This window comes from Carettochelys insculpta, chromosome 23 (assembly GCF_033958435.1).
Source record: "Carettochelys insculpta isolate YL-2023 chromosome 23, ASM3395843v1, whole genome shotgun sequence".
Taxonomy (NCBI): Eukaryota; Metazoa; Chordata; order Testudines; family Carettochelyidae; genus Carettochelys; species Carettochelys insculpta.
Genome location: NC_134159.1, coordinates 8133093 through 8154413, shown reverse-complemented (window position 1 = coordinate 8154413; position 21321 = coordinate 8133093). Strand labels below are relative to the sequence as shown.

Below are 21321 nucleotides of genomic sequence, written 5' to 3'. Positions count from 1 at the left end.
TTAATTTTTGTTTTTCCTCATTAAATCATTGCTCTGGGTTGTAGCTGGGGATGAGGAGTTCAGTATGCAGGCTGCCCTGGAGAGAGAGAACAACTCAGCCCCCTCTCAGTAAGTCCACTTGAGGGCAGGTGAGAAGCACCCATCCATGGCTGCTGCAGCTGACATAGCTGGAGAAAGTGGTATATATCCTCCAACTGGGAGACAGGCAAACAGACAAACTCTCTGAACTATATAGTAAATAGCTGTCCCTTTCTCCATCCCTGTGCCCTGCTGTCCCAATGGGGTTACAGCTTTCCTGGTTACCATCGCTGGCTTTTTGCTGCCTCTCTGGTCATTATGCAGTATAACTGTCCCTGCTAGCAGAGTCCTCCTTTTCCATTTTATAAGAAACAGTCGCATTCCAGGCACGTCCCATTGTCCTGGCACAACTGAATACTTACCTTGCTTTAAGTTATGATACAAGGAAGCGGCCTACCAAATTTCGTGGACCTAGCTCTTAACATTTAGGAGGAGTTCCTGAACAAACAGACAGATGGTCACACAGACTTACAAATGCTCTCAAATATAAAGTGACTAAGAGGAGAGAAAGTTGTCTTCACATCACTCCATAACTTTCCACCCAAACCAAGCTATGTAATTTGGATTACGGCCTTCCTTAATGTTTGTTTTTGTCTGTCTGTCTGTTTACTTTTAAAGGTCGAGACTTCTCTCATGATGAAACTCTGGACGTACCCACGCAAGTCGAATTACTTATTAAGCAAGCGACTTCCCATGAAAATCTTTGCCAGTGCTACATTGGATGGTAAGTCTATCTTTAAACTATCCTTTCAAAATCTAATCTCACATTTCTCTGGAATAAATACTGGTGTGGGTTTACTGAATGGAGAACAGTTAAGTAAAACATCATTGGTTTGTCTCAATCATACACAGTATGTCTGAGTAGACAATGTGTCTTAAGTTTGTAGACTATTGCGATCATTTTGTTAGATTACCCGAGGCACTGCCCTGTAAAGCAGCAATCTGCTACCAATAAAAGGGGGATTATTTAAATCACGATCAACTCAAAAGCTTTAAGCATTTGAAATAGATATTCCAATTGTATGTATATCTCCAATTGGCAGTTATAACAGGAAAATTACATAAGGACATTTTCATAATCCCTTCATCTTTTTTGAAATTTAAGTGTAGGTTATATTCAAGGAACCAGAGGATTTTGGCGGGGGCGGGTGTTAGACATTAGGAATGTTGGTCAAGGATCAAGGAGGAGGCTGGGGCATATCTCTTTCCCCTTGTCAGTGTCCTTGTGATTATAGAAACAGTCCTGAACATTAGGGGAACCTCAGTTCTCCTTAACTATTTTTGTTTTTATGAAGCACTGGGTAAGACTACACTATTAAAGTATTCCTTTTGCTATCTTTAGGTGTCCTTTTTGGTAACAGAAGATTCCAGAGTATCCACTGCCTTTATTGGAGGCTTTTGCTCTCCAGATATATTCTTCTACAAACTGAAATCTTGGACTGAAGTACAACCTGTCTAATATTTAGAGATGTAAATTAAGAGTTATTGTATATTAAAAGTTGGTTTAAACCAATTCATAGCTGCTGTTGAAAAACACAAGTTGTCTGAAACACAAGACTTGAGTTGGGTTTCCGGAACAATGAAGACTGACTAGACCACAAATACATGGTTCACTTGTCTTTGGAGAACTGGTGACCCAGTACAAATAACACAATACGGGTTTTGACTTAACTTACAAAGTAACTATACTAAATTATTTGCTGATGAATCATTGCCCTGCTCGATCCTGTTGGTGTAGCTGCAGTTAACTCAGTGCACTCATGCAAGAATACACATTCAAGTGTGGTTAGAGAGCAAAAGGAAGGAAGCAGTTATCTGTATTACCCCATTACCTTACCTCTACTAAAAATCTGTACTCACCCAAAATCAGAGGGAGGGTATTGTAGTTAAAAGGTATGTGTCTGACTCCAGTGGTGATGTAACTAGCATAATTCTGACTAGATCTGAATATAGGGGTAGATACAGAATCAAAGGCTCTTAACCAGTCAGAGCACAATGTCTCAAAGAGGGAGATTGGATAGGGAGGAGGATGCTGGGTAAAATGAAAATACCACTTGGGAACTTTCCACAATGGCTTACTGAAGAGTCATGTTGAGAAATAATTAGGGAAAACTGAATACTCAGCCCAAAAAGCAGAATGGAGCAGAACTGATCATACCCGGAAATGGAGAAGAGAAAAGAAATAGGAGGCTTAAGGTAAATAAAATGATTTATTAATAAAAACAAATATTAAAACAAAATGCACAATATACAAAAGTGTAGCCTTGTTTAGATGCCATGTTGTATTTGAATATTTTTGTGCCAATAAAATTACACCAAAACATAAAAAGATTGATACTTTTCTTTTTGTTTTAAATTCTAAAGCATTCCTTATAGTAAGCAGAATTGAGGTGCAGAAGCATTACACTAGACAGTGGTGCTCAAACTGTGAGTCAGGACACCAAAGTGGGTCATGAACCATTTTACTGGGGTCACCAAGGCTGGCATTAGACTTGCTGGGGCCAAATACAAATCACAACCCCCCACTGCCCAGGGTGGCAGGGCTAAAATATCAAGCATCCTATCTAGGGCTGAAGCCCTTGGGCTTTGTTTTTGGCCCACGTACTTCACAGCAGAGGAGCTCAGCCTTTGATCTGTCTTCCTGGGGTTGTGTAGCAATTTTTGTTATCAGAAGGGGGCTGCAGTGCAATGAAGTTTGAGAACCCAGAGCAGAAATCCATAGGAGTCACACTGTTGGCAACGCTTAGAATCTTGGGTATGGGGTTTGTTATGCATTTAACTGTCTTAACTGGTTAACTATAGCTCCTTCATGACAGTAGTGTATAATGACAGCAGTACATGTATCAAAGGACCTTACCTGTTCATAAACTCTTGTTTTAGTTTTCAGCAAATCCAGCTATATTTGTAAACCGACTACAATTCGGTAAGAACATGAAGTTTCTTTATTCCAGATGTTGGGGCACTTTTTATCTTAGCATAATAAACTGAGACCAAAGAAATAGAACTTTAATCTAATCATTGTGGCATGCACTGGGAGGGTTGGTTTAGATGAGGTCTCTTCCTAGCAAATATTTTGTACTGATAATTTCAAAGATGTTAAGGTTAGAAAAGTCCATTATCATTTTGCCTCCTGTATAACACAAGCCACAGAGACAAAGGAATCTCAAGTGTCTGGATAAAGGTAGGTGAAAGGCTTATTCCTGCTTTGAAATAATCAGTTCCACAAGATTGTGTACTGGTGGAGGCATCGTAACAGGTAGCTGTGTTAGTCTGTATTCTATCAGAGCAAACCAGCAGTCATATAGCACTTTAACAAAATAATTTATTAGGTGATGAGCTTTGGTGGAACAGACCCACTTCTTCCGATCTGAAAAGGTTTCACTTGGCGGAGGAATGGTATTGGTGAAAAGTTGAGCTGTCATCTCCATCTGGTGGTAGCTTGAAATTCACACGACGCACGTCTGGGTTGCTGTAGTAAACGCTCCAGGCCTGAACGCCAGCTCACCGGCCCGCCTCTTAAGCCAGGCCCGAGGCCAGTCAAGGTTGGACGGGGCTGTTCCAGGAGATGTCCATTTACAAAGCGGCTTTCAGCAATCGCAGGGAGCGAGAGCAGAGCGTGAATAAGCTGCAGCCAAGCCGCTGCCCACAGTGCTGGGACCTCACGGGCTGGGCTCGAGGCCAAGCCCCCTGCAGCAGGGGCGAGCTGGCTGCCCGCGGGGGCCCGGCGAGGGGCAGCAGCGGGCTTTAGCCGAGAGCGAGAGGCTTGGGATGGGGATGGTCAGTGCTGGGGTAAGAGCTGCCAGGGAGGCTCCCAGCCATCAGGGAACCCCGAACCTCCCCACCCTCGCCCAAATTGGCGCCCCTGCGCCTCTCCGTGCGCATGCGTCTTGTCACGCTTCTGCCTCCCCCTTTTACGGCTCAGTTCTCGCGAGACAGAGCTATTGGCGCGTCACGTGGGTCCCTGTGGAAGATGGCGGCTGCCGGTGGAGGGGGCAGTGATACCGGAGCAGTTCAGACGTGCCGGATAACGGAAGCGGGGAGCGGCGACGGTGACACTGAGGAGTCGCCGACGGGCGGCTCAGACACGGTGCTACCGGGCTTCAGAGATGCTGATTCCTTCGTCAAGGTATGTGAAGAGCCGACGCAGACTACTACTTCCAGCCTGCTCTGCGACATACGCGGCGCCGCGGGGCACGCTGGGAACTGTAGTTCCTACTCGCGGCCCTTGCTGAGGCAAAAGTCTGAGGGGGAAGCTGCCGATACTGTGTTTCCCAGCAGCCTTGGGGGCGGCCGAGAACGAGGCGGCGCGTGGCATGCCGGGCGCAATAGAATGGGCCTTGCCGCCGTGGGGTGCAATTCGGTGGGGAAGTGGGGCCTGGAGCAGGGACCCTGGGTCCTCCCCTGCCGCTTGGGCTGCGTCACCCGCCTGGCCGCCATGGGCTGTGCGGAGCTTGAGCGAGCGGGGTAGCCCGGGGTGTACGGCATGGCACAGGCACGGTTACTCCATCCCTTCAGTGTGGGGAGGGGGTGCCACACGCACTCGTTCACCCTCTCTGTCCCCAGCCCAGCCGGGGCGCGCGCCCCCTTTAACTCTTCTTGCACCTGGACAGTGGGAACAGCTGCATCCCGCGGGCCTGAGATGTGTCCTGTTTGCATTTCTGTCCCGTGGGGAGCAGTAGCCGCAGGACCTGGAACTGCAGCTGTACGCCAGGGGCTGTTAGCGCCGTGTGCAGCATCCTGTTTGTCCTAATGTAACCCAGAGGCAATGAGAGCTGCTGTGCAGGCTTAGCACTCTTCCTAGTCAACAGTCTCAGTCCCTTTGGGTTGTATTAATTTCATGTTATCTTCCTGTTCCTGAAAACTACTTGGCTTAACTTCTGCAATTAACTAGGGCATTGCGGAACTATAACTGGGGTGGTGAGTTAAATAGAACGTAAATAGCTCCGAATTCACGTGCAGACGCTGATAGCAAAATCAGCCCTAAATTGAGTTATTTTGTCTCAACGGGAAAAAAGAAATAGCTGGAAATCCACAGAAATGATAGAACTGTTCTCTATGTTCTTAAATTTTCACCGAAGTACAGAATGAAGGGTTTACAGCATGCATTTAGCAGTTGTCTTGATTTTTGATATAAAGATGAATATTTATATGGGATTATGAACCACACAATTTAAGCTTGATACATGGTTTTCTAAATTGATTTACAAACCACAGTATTGCCATCACTTCAGACTTAGTTCCTGCATGTTCACTCGCACATGCAGAGGCCTGGTTTACGCTGTAGAGTTAGATTGAAGCAAGATAGCTAATATTGATTGAACTATGAAACTTAACGTTTCACTCCTGCCAACTTAACTGCCCCAATAATTATGCATCTGTGAGCATCAGAGAATAAAAATCAATGTAGTTTTGTTGATGCAGTATCTGTGTAAATATAGTGTTACTTGCATAAATTGTTACAGGCCTTCAGGAATCTTCCCCCAATGCCACACAGCAACAGTAAAATTGATACAAGCACTCCTGGTGAGGACATGCATCACTTGTACCTATCTACACTTTCCTCCTTGGCTCACTGGCGCAATTACTGTGGTGGTTGTATATCAGTGCAGGTTAGGTTCACTTAATTTTACAGTTTAGATATGAACCTAGAGCAGCAAAAATAGGGAGTGGATCGCATATGTGGTCCTCATTCATATCAGCGGGCCACAGCAGCCAGCGGCCTTGTGGGGTACCTCCTGTCCACCCTCATGGCACACATGCTTCTTGCATACCTTGGCAACAGAGCTCTGCACTTTCTAGTCCTCCACCTCCCAGCACTTTGGGAGTGCCGGGAATACACTGATTCATACTTGTCCTCACTCCTCCTCTCTCCCAGACATGGAACACTATGAACCAGCTCTGGGAGGGAGGAAAGGCAGAGCTCCGGAGCTCAAGAGGTGCATGACAAGAGGATGGCAGACAGGATGGAGCTCACCACTTCACAGAATCTTAGGGCTGGAAGGGACCTCAGGAGGTTGTTGAGTCCAGCCCCCAGCCTAAAGCAGGATCAACCCAAACTAAACCATCCCAGCCAGGTCTTTGTCAAGCTGGGACTTAAAAACCTCCAAGGATGGAGATTCCACCACCTCCCTAGGCAACACATTTCCAGTGCTTCACCACTCTCCTAGTGAAATGGTTTTCCTAATATCCAACTGACACCTCCCCCTCTGTAACTTGAGACCACTGCTGCTCATTCTGCCATCAGTCGCTACTGAAACCAGCCTCTCTCCATCATCTTTAGTTCCCCCTTTCAGGAAGTTGAAGGCTTCTATCCAATCAGCCCTCACCCTTCTCTTCTGCCAACAAAATAAGCCCAAATCCCTCAGCCTGTCCTCATAGGTCATGTCCTCCAGCCACGTAATCATTTTCATTACCCTCCACTGAACCCTCTCCGATGCATCTACATCCTTTCTATATTGGGGGGCCCAGAACTGAACACAATACTCCGGAGGTGGCCTCACCAGCCCCAAATAGAGGGGAATAATAGCTTCTCTAGATCTGCTGGAAATTCTTTTCCAAAAGCCATTAGCCTTCTTGGCTACAAGGGCACACTATTGACTCATATCCAGCTTCTCATCCACTGTAATCCCCAGGTCCTTTTCTGCTGCAGTGCTACTTAACCAGTTGGTCCCCAGCCTGTAACAATGTTTGGGATTCTTTCATCCCCAGACTCTGGCAGTGGTTGTCACTCTGTGTGTTGGGAACCATTTTAATGGGGTGGCCAGAGCTGGTTTAGCATGAGCCCGGGCTGGACTACGGCTACAGTCCTCCATCCCGGGGTTATATAATAATTTTTTGTCAGAAAGGAGTCGAAACTCAATGAAGTTTGAGAAAGCCTACCTTAGAGAGACAGCACTGCCTGTTCTGAAGTTGGAGCTAGAATACCCACAGCATTTCCATTAACTCAAAACATACTTGGTGTAAGGTTTTTCTTTTATTTTTTAGTATTAGTTGCATTAACTCATGGAAAAAATAGTTGCAAATTTTCTTGTTTAAGAAGGCCCTGCAGATTGGTTTAGGAATACTATGGTAATGCGAGGAATGGGCTTACTGAGCATTCATTTGGTACGGTCATAGAACAATGAAAACAAATTCTAGAATTATGTTTTAATGATGTGATGCTTTTTAACAGCATGCACTTGGCACTGTGGTGGCTGCTACTAAAGCATCTAATGGGCTTCCTCAGCCTGGAGATGAATATGACTTCTATCGCAGTTTTCCTGGATTCCGGGCATACTGTGAAATACAAGGTGACAGGCTGCTTCAGTGGTAAGGATGTTTTGGCTTTTTTGTGCCAATGGTAAAAACCTAGTGACAGGGAACAGAGTGAGAAGGGGTATAGAATTATCTTCTTGGCAAATTTCAAAATAGAGAAATATACAAGCATTTTTTATTGCAGTTATATCAATTGTTTTTAACAATGTGTGACGGTTGCTTTTGTGATGCATGAAATTTAAATGGCAATGATAAAAAATTGTCATTCATTTTACCAGCACAAAGTAGTTGTAACAATTTAGGTGGAAAACTTGAGTAGGTGAGGGAAAAGTGACTTCTTAACCACATGACCCCATCAAAGTACCATAGACCCAGTAGAAACAAATAACAATACTTAGCACTTTCTCAGAGTTTCTCATGATCAACAGTCTTACAACAGTATCTAAAGGGTCTGTGTTTAATTTTGCAGACTTCAGAGTAGCCAGAGTTCAGGCAGGATCTTAATAAATAAGTCCAGTCTTCAATATAATCAATTTTAATGTGATCTAAGAGTAACTGAACTATTCTCTTGTTAGTATGAGCAAGATGATGCAGTATCATGGATGTAGGAGTCACATCAAGGATCGCAGCAAAGCAACAGAGCTGGAAGATAAATTTGATTTGCTGGTCGACTCCAATGATGTAATTCTTGAAAGAGTGGTAAGAAAAAATTCCTCTTTTTTTTTTTCTTCTAACAATTCAGCAAATCATTCTTTTATGAGAATTGGAACGGAATATCTAACAATTACACTTTGTTCCTCATTCACATCTCTTTAATTTTAAACATTTATGCTCTTGTACTCGCTATTTCTTACATATCTCTTGTTTTAAAATGTACAGCCCAATGGGAGGCTGTTTTTCTGAACTGTCACTTTTCTAATCATAGTGGTATGGTTGAACTGATCCTGTAAAACCAGGAATGATCATGTGTATGACAGCAGTACCTAAGGACTCCAGATGAGATGATTAAGACCCTTTGTATTAGGTGTTTTCCATACACCTAAGCTGTCTCTTGGCTGAAAAGCTTATAGTCTAAATAAGATAAAAGGCAAAAGGGAAAGCAGAGACACAGAAAGGTGACATGACTTGTTCTGTGTCAGTGGTGTCCACTAATAATTGAAGGACCTCCACACTTGTGGTGGTTGTACTTCCGCATTCGCCACTCCCCCCACCCCACTCTAACAATTCCCTCCCCCGCAGGCACCTCCAGCCCAATCCCACCCCCACCACTTTCTAACAATGCCCTCCCGCTCCTCCAGAAACGAGCACCCCCAGCCCACCCCTCCACCCCACTCTATCAATACCCTCCTCCTCCTCCCCTAGAGACGGGCACACACACCCCTCCCCACGCAAACTGCTGGTGACTCACCAGGGGCACAACTACATGAGGCAAGCCAAGCTGGGGCCACAAGAGGCGCAGAAGGAGCTGCCACCTCTGCTGCTGCCACACGCTTGTCCCACCAAGAGGTAGGGTGCAAGCCTGGAACAGGCAGAGGGTGCTCCACGTGTCCAGCGCTAAGGAGCCGCATTTCGCCACACAGCAGTGTCCAGTTCACCACATGTGGTGAGTGGCAAGCATATTGGACGCTGCGGCCCTTGGTCACTCAGCAGAAGGAATCTAAACCAGGGCTCCAGTTGTTCATGAAAACCAGTCAATAAAACATTTCCATTGCAAATGAGGAAGAGAAGGCAGCTAGTGTGGGTGCCACAGTGGATGTACCAGGACTGCCCCAGGAGACCTAGGTCACTGGAATAGGTACCCCAACCATAACAAAGAAAACAGGCTGGTAGCTGATTAAATTGACATGACTTAGATCTCAGTGCCACTTGCATTCAAAACTAAAGTCTTTTAAACCAGTTATCTAAATCAGTGCTTCCTACGCCCCAGTAATGACGCATTGCTCTTTCGTGCTGTAGCCTCCCACAATTTTATTCTCTGCTGCCTAGGACCTCATGCAGTCTTTTACGCTTGTGCAAAGTGAGTGTGAAACATGCTTCAGAAATACCATGTGATCTGGGACTAGGAATCTGGCACTCCAAGTTCTATTCCTAGCTTTAGCATTAGCTTGTGGTGTGACCTCAAGCAAGTCATGTTGCTTCTTTGAACCTCCGTTGTCCTTCCAATCTTTTGCGTATTTAGACTACCAGCTTTTTGGGTAAGGGACTCACTTTACTGTTGCTTATAATGTGCCCAGCATGATGTGGACCTGATATCATTTGGGCATCTCTAGATGCTGCCAAAATGTTCCCCCAGAAAATTACCAGACTCCCAGGCCAGTGCCTCAGCAGCAAGACAGTGCCATCTTTGTAACCAAGATTCATTTCTCAGCCTGGCTGAGAGATGTTTACTTATCATGATCTGCCACACAGACTAGATGCGAGACTAATTCTGCATTGGCCCATCTCAAAATTGAGCAGAGTGAATGGTGAGTGGAGGGTGTGGGACGAGGGTGATCATCACATGAATATCTCTATATAAACTGTCCTTTAATTCTTTGGCAATTGCTTCTTCTAATTCCTAACATTAGGACAGCCTACCTAGCCTTTGTCCTATCTTACCCTTTACAAAATCCAAGGATAGAAACATAGAGGCCGCTGCACATTTCTCTCCCTTCAGTCAAGCAAGACTGCCAAGTACCAGGTGTTTCATACGGTTTACTTACTCTTCTTTTCCCAAATTTCAGGGTATCTTACTGGATGAAGCAGCAGGAGTAAACAAGAACCAGCAGCCTATCCTCCCTGCAGGACTGCAACTTCCAAAGACCATCATTTCCAGCTGGAACCGCAAAGTGAGAGTTCTACAGTCAACTGATTTTAATTAGCTTGAGCTTTGTAATTATACTTGAGTTCTGATGTTGCTGGGGTTCAGTAACCCATAATCCCTTCAGATTTCTGGTTGTGCTCACATGCTCCCCTTCCCTTTACTCCAGATTCAGGATCCCTGGGTTTCTAATCTACACTTCATGCACATAGATGCCTCTCTAACCTCAATTCAGGAGCACCTAATATAAATGTTGTTTTATGGACCATAGCTTTTATGCTCTGATTTCAGGAGAGCTTTTCATTACAGTATCTGAGTTTACTATTCAGATGCATATAACATAAGTCTTTTTTTTTTTAAATTATCTCAAAAACCATTCAGGTATGTTCTTTCTTAAACAGAGCAGAGAAACCCACAGAACAAAGTCTGAAACCTTCCGATTGCTACATGCCAAGAATATCACTCGACCACAGCTCAGATTTCAAGAGAAGATTGACAATTCCAACACCCCTTTTGTACCTAAGCTTTTTGTCAAACCCAATGCTCTGAAACCGCTACCTGAAGGTAAGACAGCCAGGGCAAGAATGCTTCATTCGTCTCTGGTAGTGTAAGGACAGGGGAGGCCCACCACTTAATGTAGAAGGAGAAACAATAACAGAATATTTGGAAATGACTTTTTTGTTTTGGTTTTCACCAAGAAGATTGGTGACGATTGGACACTGAACATAGTGAATGCCAGTGAAAATTGGGTAGGTTCATAACATAAAATAGGAAAAGAACAAGTTAAAATTACTGAGCCAAGATAGTTGTATTCAAGTCACTAGGGCCTGATGAACTGCATCCTAGAATACTCAAGAAGCTGACTAAGGAGGTATCGGAGCCTTTGGCTATTTTCTCTGAAAAGTCATGGAAGGGAGGAGAAATTGCAGAAGACTGGAAAAGAAGTAAATATAGTTTCCATCTATAAAAAAAGTGAATAAGGGAATTACAGACTAGTCATCTTGACTTCTGAACCAGAAAAGATAATGGAGCAAATAATTAAGAAATCCACTTACAAATATCTAGAAGATAACAAGTTGGTCATTAAGTGAGCATTCATTTGTAAAGACCAGATGTCATAACGAACTGATAGCTTTCTTTGGCTATGTCTAGATTACAGGGATTTATTGATAGAAGTTTGTGTCGGAAGATATCTTCTAACAAAACTGCTATCGACAGATCGCAGTCAAACTGCCAAGCGGACTGCAAGAGCAATCCACTCTGTGGACAGAGAGCAGCCAGGCTGCCCAGCCGCTCTATTGACAAAATGGCCAACTGGAAGCACAACACAGGGCTGCATGGTGTCCCGGAAGCCTTCTCTGTTGACAGAGGGACCCACAAAACGTCCACACTGGCTTTCTGTCATTCCTCGTGGAGAGCGGGATATGTCTGTTGACAAAAGTGCTGCGCTCTATCGATTTACTGTCAACAGAACACCTTGATAATCTGAACATTCCCCAGGTTTTGTCAACAAAGCCCTTTAGTGTAGACATAGCCTTAGACAGAATAATAAGCCTTGAGGGTAAGGGGGAAGTGGTAGATGTGGTATATCTAGACTTTAGTAAGGCATTTGATACAGTCTTGCATGACTGTCTTACTAATAAATTAGGGAAATACAACATACATGGAGCTGCTGTACGTTCCCGGAGGGTCATCAGTGATTCACAGTCATGCTGGAAGGCTACAATAAGTGGGGTTCTGCAAGGATCAGTTTTGAGACCAGTTCTGTTCAATGTCCTGATCAGCTAGAGAGTGCTCTTGTAAAGCTTGCAGATGACGCCAAGCTGGGAGGGCTTGCAAGTACCTCGGAGGATAGGCTGACACTTCAAAATGATGTAGACAAAGTGGAGAAAATGGTTTGAAGTAAAAAGGATGAATACAACAAGAGCAAATGCAAAGTACTCTGCTTAAGAAGGAGCAATGAGATGCATACATACAGAATGGGAAATGACTGCCGAGGAAAGAGTATAGTGGAATGGGATCTGGAAGCAGTAAGTGTGCCGTGATGATTTTATTACAGAATCAAATCTGTACAAAATGGCAACGGTTGCACATTAGTGCTTTTTTATTAGTGGAAATAAAGATTAGGTGTGAGCGTCGTGCTTTGGCTTCTTTATCCAAATCGTTGAGACAAGGCAAACCAAAAGCTATAGTAGTTCTTCTCACCCACTCACCAATAACATCCCAATTCTTTGTGATCTGTCATTCTCTTGCTATTGAATCAACATCTCTACATGAAAATGCAGTTGTAGCTGCTAACAGCTGGTTTATTATTTGTCATCACTATGTAATAGCACATTTAATAGTACATATAATGGAGGTACAGTTGCTAGTTGCCTTTCCATTGCAGAGCAGTGTTTGGAAGCCAGAATTTTTCATCTTTGGGATGCTCATGCCATGTGAATGAGTTTCTTGTTGTATAACAACCTCTTCTGAAGAGGCCTGGTAAAGTGACTTATGTCCTTGTCATACCTACTACTGTGTTCATAAAATGTGGCAGACATAGAAATCTTGTATTGAAAAGCAGTATTTTGTATTGAAAGGCAGCAAGCCAGCAGTGCTCAGGATTTTATAGTATTTTAATGATTTTAGTGGATTTTAAGTTAAGCAGTGGGGAGAAAAACTTGAATACGCTTCATTTGTAGAGCTTCTTGTAATTTTTCCATCTTGGTCATTCAGCACTCACTAAAAGCAGACGGGAACGAAAGGAGCGTCCTGAGGACTTGGATGTACCAGCTGCTCTGGCCGATTTCCTCCATCAACAAAGGATGAAGCAAACTGAACAAGACATGTAAGAAGTTGAATAGGCAGCAGAGGGCTGGAAAGAGAGTACAGTATAACTCCCCCCGATTATCCGACCCCTGATTATCCAACATTCTGTTTAATCCCATGCCCCCAACCCAGCAGGTGGGTTGCTGCTCAGCTGGGGGAGCGCAGCAGTTTGGGATAAAATGGGACGTTGGATAACCAGGGATTGGCTAATATCTCCCCCAGCTGTGCAGCAGCCTGCCCTGAGGAGCCAGCCAGCCATAAGGAGCCAGCAGCCAGCTTTGTGGAAGCAGCCTGGGCAGCTGGCAGACACACCAGCCAATCTCCACGCCCTGTTATCTGAGATTTCAGATTAAAGGACCGTCCATTGGTCCCATTTATGTTGGATAACTGGGGTTTTACTGCAGATGCATTTTGTATACAATCTTTTTATATGTGTACCTGTTACATGCACCAACTCATGTAGCTTGTCTGTGTATATTCTTGCTTCCTCACTTGTAGCTGCCTTATGTATGTTCATAATTTTTTTTTTAAGTCCCTATGTTTAATAAATCTCCCCTATGTTAGGATTTATGGTCAATACTAGGCAAACTGTCTCTTGACAGCTGCTGCCTTGGGTTAATTAAGTTCATTGGGACGATGCATATTTGTTTCGATTCATGCAGGTTTGCTCATCCTTACCAATATGAACTGGAGCACTTTCTTCCACCTGATGCTGTTCTTGAAAAACCCCAACTCCAGGTTAGTGCTCAGATTAAATTACTAATAGAATCTAGAAAAAATGTTGGAAGAAGAAAATAATCAGTTTGCAGTAGGCCCTGCTTGTAGCCTAGCTCTACTATGGGAGCAGCCTGTGATACTAGTTTTTAATTTAGAAGCTTTTGGATTTTGTAGGAGAGCACTATGTCCATCCAAGTTGGTATGTAATAACTTGCTTTGTCAGATGTACAGGCCTGTTGAAGATACACCCTGCCATTTTATCTCAACCTTGGATGAGTTGGTAGAACTGAATGAAAAACTTGTAAGCTGCAAAGAATTTGCTGTAGATTTGGAGGTAAGTGTGTTGCTCTTTGTTTTAAATTACATGTGATGAGTTAATACTGAGCATATCACATTTAGGCTGCGTCTACACGTGCACGCTACTTCGAAGTAGCGGCACCAACTTCGAAATAGCACCCGTCGCGTCTACACGCGTCGGGCGCTATTTCGAAGTTAACTTCGACGTTAGGCGGCGAGACGTCGAAGTCGCTAACCTCATGAGGAGATAGGAATAGCGCCCTACTTCGACATTCAACGTCGAAGTAGGGACCGTGTAGACGATCCGCGTCCCGCAACGTCGAAATTGCTGGGTCCTCCATGGCGGCCATCAGCTGGGGGGTTGAGAGATGCTCTCTCTCCAGCCCCTGCGGGGCTCTATGGTCACCGTGGGCAGCAGCCCTTAGCCCAGGGCTTCTGGCTGCTTCTGCGGCAGCTGGGGATCTATGCTGCAGGCACAGGGTCTGCAACCAGTTGTCAGCTCTGTGTATCTTGTGTTGTTTAGTGCAACTGTGTCTGGGAGGGGCCCTTTAAGGGAGCGGCTGGCTGTTGAGTCCGCCCTGTGACCCTGTCTGCAGCTGTGCCTGGCATCCCTATTTCGATGTGTGCTACTTTGACGTGTAGACGTTCCCTCGCTGCGCCTATTTCGATGTTGGGCTGAGCAACGTCGAAGTTGAACATCGACGTTGCCGGCCCTGGAGGACGTGTAGACGTTATTCATCGAAATAGCCTATTTCGATGTCGCAACATCGAAATAAGCTATTTCGATGTTGGCTGCACGTGTAGACGTAGCCTTATTCTGTTATCCTTCTAGTTCTCATTATCTTTTGTTTTGTGTACCTTGTCCTCCTTATGTTGAGTTAGGTGATGCATCCCACATCTGATGAAGGAAGCCAGTTACTTTTAATTACCCAGAAGACTGCATGAGATTGTAGGCTGACATTTTAACTTCTCAGACTCTGTTCAGTTATAATAAGCGTTGTATTGAATTGAGTCTGTTTTAAATTCTTCCTGTGAATCTCTGGGTTATGTTGAGATCCATGGAAAGGACCAAGTTCAAAATAATTTGGATGATGTATTATTAAGATAGTAGCAATGATTGTGAAGACCTAAAAGCTGCTCATGTTGTTAATTTTTGCATAGAGGAATAATTCATTTATTTTGCTATCTTTTCCTCTGTGTTTCATAGAACTACTCCGACAAAGTCTCTTAGTTAACATCTGTCCTTTGTCTGGTAGCACCATTCCTATCGGAGTTTCCTGGGCTTAACATGTCTGATGCAGATTTCCACCCGGATGGAAGATTTCATTATTGATGCCCTGGAGCTACGGAGTGACATGTACATTCTGAATGAGGCCTTCACAGATCCTGCTATTGTAAAGGTCAGTAGACATTTCCAACCTATTCAGACTTATGCCTGGAAAACTTACTTTTGGCTTAACTCTGTCCAAAAACATGGTTTCACCTCCTTCCCTGGCAAATTCCTGCTTCAGGGAAAGAGTTGGCACAAGTGGAAAGCCACAATGTTGGTCTGATCGAGTGCCCCATGAAGTTACTGGAAAGATTGCCCTTGACTTCAGTGAGCACTGACTCAGCCTTCATGACCTCAGGCCATGATAACATGCTAGTGACATGTAGGCCACCGTTGTGAGATTGAGTGCCCTTAGAGGGTAATAGCCAACAATGTGGCTGAAGTTAGCAGACGTCTTCTCAACTCCAAACTTCTGTTTTACTACGTGTTTTGGGACGGGGAATGGGGGGAAATAATTTTTTCAGTGCTTTTACCAGTTGTCTGTCAAAAGGCCTGTGTGTGGAAATATGGTCTGAGTGAAACAAAGTACTTGCTGTTGTGCCATGAGCGGTGAAAGGAGAAATGCCAGCAAAAGAGGTCTTGGTTTAGAAAATGACTTTTTATAACTCAAGTGCTACAACACCTGGGACCCTTGAGTAGAATTGGTTTTCATCTCATCCCAAGTGCTATTCCACCATCTCACATTCTTATTTTTGAGGTACTTTATTGTGTTGCCCTGCAGGTCCTTCATGGTGCTGACTCAGATGTGGAGTGGCTACAGAGAGATTTTGGTCTGTACCTGGTGAATATGTTCGACACTCACCAAGCTGCCCGTCTCCTCAACCTCGGCAGACACTCCCTGGACCATTTGCTAAAACTCTATTGCCAGGTGGAAGCTGACAAGCGATATCAGCTAGCTGACTGGAGGATTCGGTAAAAGTTTGATCCTGATGTGTGTTGGTTGTAGAAATAAAAGTCAAATTGAGGACTTGTTTGCATGTTAGTGGATGAATGTTTCGCTCTCAACCTACTCCTAAACTCCATAGTTCACTGGGAGTTTTGTTAGTATTGTGGTGGTGGTGGAGTGGAATAAAAGGTAGGGGCTTCAACACAGAGCTGAAATGCATTACCAGATATGTGGAATGGGGCTGAGATTACTTTGTACAACGCCTGCATACAGTACGCTGTGCTTAGTTCTGTCTGTTTCAGCCCCTTGGTGAGCATTAAGTTCTCTTCAAATGCTGTAATGTGTTTTTAAAATCAGCAAAACAAAAGACTTTTCTTGAAAGCTGACAATTTAGTAGGAACAGCGATTAACTGCAGTGTAAAATTATAACAAAAACTGCTCTCTCCTTGAAGAAGTAATTGCTGCCACCTTCTCTGCATTACTCATCTTAGCCTTCTAAAATTGCAATTCTGTTCTAGCTGATGCACCACTAAAAATTCTAATCTCCAGACAAAACTGCTATGTAAATCAGGAGAGGGACTGAGTAACGTGTTCTGAGTTTGAGAATGCTCTCTGCAGCATGCTATCCCCCAGTGCATGAAGAGCCCAGGTGTGGTATGTAGGCTGTGGAGGTGCACAGTGGCTATACAAGATACCCCCTACTGTCTGGTTGTGAGTGGCTCCCAGAGGCAGGGATGCTAGTCTCCTAGATAGAGAAAGTCATTGTGATGATGTTCACAAATGAGAGTCTGATGAATCCGGGAAATTCCTGGATTTGTTCTTGGAGGTAGACCCAGATGTAGCTTGTCTGTGCATGCTGCGACAGAGGGCACTGCAGGGATGATGGATGCACTAATAAAAGGCATTTGTGTAATAGTGATAGCTCTCTGCTTCCAGCCCCTTGCCAGAGGAAATGATCAGCTACGCCCGAGACGACACTCACTACCTGCTGTACATTTATGACAAAGTGAGAGAGGCACTGTGGGAGAAAGGAAATGGACAGTCCACTCAGCTTCAGGTGGTGTGGCAGCGCAGCAAGGACATCTGCCTGAAGGTAAATCATCCCCTTGAGGCCAAGTACCTGGGTCAGAATACAGACTATCTACCATGGGGTGAACCCAAGCTTGCTCCAGCCCATTCCCTACCTTCTGGCAGAATCCCTAATTTCCAGTATTTATATCTAGAAATACAGGTTGAACCTGTCTATTCTGGCACCCTTGATATCTAACTGGGGCCAAACAAGAGAATTTGCCAAACCACATGAAATCAGTATTGTCTAGCAGCATTACCAACACCTCTACTGCTTAGTGGGCTTTTAGGAGACTTCTGGGGTAAATTAAAAAACTAAATAACAGCACAGAATGCTGAAAGCCAGGACTGGTGGCTATAAACAAAAGTTATAGGACCACGGGAAACTTGGGCACACCCATGAAAAGTGGTCTTCCAGCTAACTGAAATCATAGCAGATTATGGATGTTGCTGGATTAGAGAGGTTCATCTGGTAGTCTTACAAGGTTATACACTCTCCATTCCCACCTCATGTAGGCTCAGCTGTTCCCTCAGCTAAGGGACCTCGAGATGTCCTGGACCTTTTGCTGTCTTCAGAACCACTGCTGCTGGTCCCCATCAGCCTGTAGGCATCAAGGGGCTGAAATTTTTTGAGTCCATATTTACTCACGTTTCTTTGAATATCCCTAATAAAAACCCAAGATATTGGAGTCCTCTAAAACTCCGTGACAAATAAATGGTGGCATGTGAAAAGCAGTGAGAACAAGAGGTGGGCGGTTTTCTAATCCACCAAGACTTAAAGATCTCCTGGGCTTTGAAACTTCCTTCACTCATGGATCCAAATTAAAATGCAAAAGAGAACATGTCTGGAACTAAAACAAACAGATGTCAGCACCAAATTCTTAAGGTAAAAGCCTCAAGTGGCTCTTCACTCCTGAAATACTGCGCTGCTGTTGCAAGCCATCCAGTCCTCTCTTGTGTGCTAGAGAGAATACAGCCTGGGAAGTGCCAAAAGCAGTTGATACAGAACACTGTTTGATGCAGCTCCCCAATCTCTCTAATTCTTCCTCTTCAGAAATACATCAAACCCATCTTCTCTGAGGACTCCTACCTTGAGCTCTACAGGAGGCAGAAAAAGCATCTCAACACACAGCAGCTAACTGCTTTTAAATTGCTATTTGCTTGGAGGGACAAGATGTCACGCCAAGAGGATGAGAGTACAGGGTAGGCAATCGTTCAACAGACGCCATTAGACACATCTGCAGAGCTATACAGCTTGTGGAAGGAACACTGATCTGCTGCTAAGAGTGCCTGATATGGGTGCTTCCATGTATGTAAGATACTGTGTACTGAAAGGTGCCATACTTTAGTGGCACCACTTCTTCCCATTTTTTCTTCTGCTCCCTTACTCCGCAGATCAGAAGCCACACAATGGGCAGGAGGACTGTTGCCTCTGTGCTTTCCTAGATCAGTCTAGATTTTTCTCCTAAACTGACCCCAACATGTAAGAAGCAAGGGTGGCCAACCCGTGTCTCTTTGAGCAATGAAATGCACATCCTGCTCAGAACTGCACACCTGGAGTGTTTACCGCCACTGCGCACTTGCCCGCTGCTTGGTGGGAGAAGCGTGTGGCAACAGCAGCTCCAGTGAGTTGCCAGCACTGGGTTAGAGTTGAGGGTGACAGGGGTGCCTGGCTCTGGAGGAGAGGAGAGGGATTGGATTAGAGCAGGAAGCTGGGGTGCCTGGCTCTGGGAGAGGGGGAAAGTATTGGGTTAGATGGGGGAGGCTGGGGGTACCTGGCTGTGGAGGAGGGAAAGAGGATTGGCTTAGAGTGTGGGGGAACTGGGGGCTGCCTGTCTCTGGAGGACAGAAGGGGGATTAGGTTATGGTAGGGAGCTGGGGGTGCCTGGTTCTGGGGGAGGGGGAGTGTATTGGGTTAGAATGGGGGGGTGCATTGAGCCACATATTATATATTTATTTTTACATATCTATCCTTCTCATATGTAGATAGATATTTATATGAAAATAAATATATAATACTTGGCTCTTTGCACTTTATCTAGAGCTATTTTGGCTCTTAGTCTCTAACTGGTTGGCTACCTTCATATCTAGTGCAGAATGGTATGTCAGAAGTTTGCTTTTGGTTTTGGTTGCCCATGAAGTTTCTCTGTGAACAAGTCTGATTAACAATAACAGAATGCCGCAACATCAGTGCTACTGCTTTTTATGTTGCAGGTATGTCCTACCAAACCATATGCTACTGAAGATAGCAGAGGAGCTTCCCAAGTACGTACTGATGGTTTTTGTTTTTGTCTATTTTTATACAGCTCAATTCATTTTCTTGTCCTCTTATATTTCCGGGGTTAGCTTGTTGCTCCCAGCAATTAGCATTGCTTTTGCCTTTAGTTCTTCAAGGCAAAGGAATTCAGTGGATAGAAGAATTAAAATGGTAAGCTCTTCCAGCATAAGCCAGATGTCTATGAAATATGTATGTCTTAATGTCAGGAATACACAGCCTGCTCATGCAAAGCATGATCACCCTGCAGCCAGTCATTGCATCTCGTCTTTTTTAAGCTCTGCACTTATGCTCTATAGAAAGAGATTAATTTCAGTAAAACCTAGGTGTTTATTTGGCTTGCAGAGGAAAATGTGCAGGTGCCAGAACGCTCCCATGGCCCCCCGGCATTCTCCTGTAAACAAGATTTTTTTTTTTTGAAGGTTCAGTACTCACAATTTACCATCTGCACTTGAAATAAAATGTTCCTGTGATTTCAAAACCCTTCAAGCTGCTTCTGTGAGGAACATAAATATTGGACAAGAGTGAAATTAAAGCTAGATGCAGAAAGAACAGGGTGATGGGGTGTAGCTGAGCTAATGGGTTTTCCTTATGTGGTATTGACTCATTTGCAGTTGCTCTGGGTAAAGAGTGACTGACTAATCTGATTTCCTTTATTCAGTGAAGCGAAAGCTTCACTGGTTTACATCTGGTTGACTCTCTTTTGCATGTGGATGTTCGATTTATCAGATGAGAAGTTGGTTTAATTCATTATGTTTTTAGAGAACCCCAGGGCATCCTTGCTTGCTGCAACCCAGTCCCACCGCTTGTCCGCCAACAAATCAACGAAATGCACCTCCTCATCCAACAGGCCCGAGAGATGCCTCTGCTCAAGGTACAAGAATCTTCTACTTACAAATTACAAAACCCAAAAGATTTGGGCTTTCTCATGGCATCTCTCTTGCATCTGGTCCTCCAGATGTTCCTATTCTCATGGGAATTGAAATCTAGGAATAGGCCATGTGTGCAAGGCTGCTGCTAGGGATTGCCATTTGTGTGCGAGACAGTAACCTCTCTTTGAAGCCCAGTGCTATCGTGCGGGCAAAAGCACTTTCTGTAGGCATTTCGCTCTACCGCTCTTCCTCCATGAACTCTTATTGCAGACTTCAAAGCAGTTCAAGCCCTTATGGGAACTAGAGAAAAATAACAGGGAAGAAATACTCACTGTTGAGCACAACAATCATTTGTGACGTTTCTGAGGCATAACCCTTTTCTACGTTTATGCACATATCCCATTTACCTATACTGGGAATGTGAGCGTGGTGGATGCACATAAGAAATCATCAGTGATGCATCCAACACAACTGGCAAAGCAGAAGTGTACACACAACTAGAGGCTTTGAAAGAGGTTAATGTATGTCTGCACACTTCTGCTATCACTGCGGTGTAGTGCATCCTCCAAAGGTGAAATTAAGGTATTGCTGAGCATGAGCACAGCCTTGCTATATGAACAGCTCTGTAATTTTACCTATTCTTACACAGTACTACACCCATGGGAGCTGTATTTTGCTAGCTTTGTTGAAAGTATTGGTAAAACAAATGTGTGCCTGCTGAGCTACATGCTTCAAAGTTAACCATTAGTAATTTTCTTATTTTTTCTCTCCCCTCTTAGTCTGAAGCTCCAACGGGGGTAAAGAAGAAAGGGTTTCTGCCCAACCCAGAGGTACTAATCACGCTCGTGTGTTAAACCACAAACTCCTTGGACCTTCCATACCACAGGCCCATATCATAAAGCATGAAGATTGTAATTTTCTTCTAAGCAGTTA

At 44.4% G+C, this 21321-nt stretch overlaps 2 protein-coding genes across 6 annotated transcripts in view; both read left to right on the top strand.

The window, feature by feature from the left end:
* Window positions 1–1765, top strand: part of MTOR (mechanistic target of rapamycin kinase) — a 123051-nt gene extending 121286 nt beyond the window's left edge. For all 5 annotated transcript variants that reach the window (XM_074975897.1, XM_074975899.1, XM_074975896.1 and 2 more), the window contains 2 exons: window positions 697–802; window positions 1421–1765. In XM_074975897.1, the coding sequence (XP_074831998.1) occupies window positions 697–802; window positions 1421–1436 (122 nt within the window). In that variant the 3' untranslated portion in view covers window positions 1437–1765. The remainder of the gene's footprint in view (window positions 1–696; window positions 803–1420) is intronic.
* Window positions 1766–3498: 1733 nt separating this feature from the next.
* The window catches only part of EXOSC10 (exosome component 10), a 30051-nt gene continuing 12228 nt past the window's right edge, over window positions 3499–21321 (top strand). The window contains exons 1-15 of the mRNA XM_074975901.1: window positions 3499–4204; window positions 7250–7386; window positions 7908–8031; window positions 10056–10160; window positions 10534–10696; window positions 12851–12962; window positions 13606–13681; window positions 13884–13994; window positions 15214–15357; window positions 16009–16199; window positions 17110–17266; window positions 18296–18444; window positions 19456–19506; window positions 20279–20390; window positions 21168–21218. Coding sequence (XP_074832002.1) covers window positions 3959–4204; window positions 7250–7386; window positions 7908–8031; window positions 10056–10160; window positions 10534–10696; window positions 12851–12962; window positions 13606–13681; window positions 13884–13994; window positions 15214–15357; window positions 16009–16199; window positions 17110–17266; window positions 18296–18444; window positions 19456–19506; window positions 20279–20390; window positions 21168–21218 — 1929 coding nt within the window. The 5' untranslated portion in view covers window positions 3499–3958. The remainder of the gene's footprint in view (window positions 4205–7249; window positions 7387–7907; window positions 8032–10055; window positions 10161–10533; window positions 10697–12850; window positions 12963–13605; window positions 13682–13883; window positions 13995–15213; window positions 15358–16008; window positions 16200–17109; window positions 17267–18295; window positions 18445–19455; window positions 19507–20278; window positions 20391–21167; window positions 21219–21321) is intronic.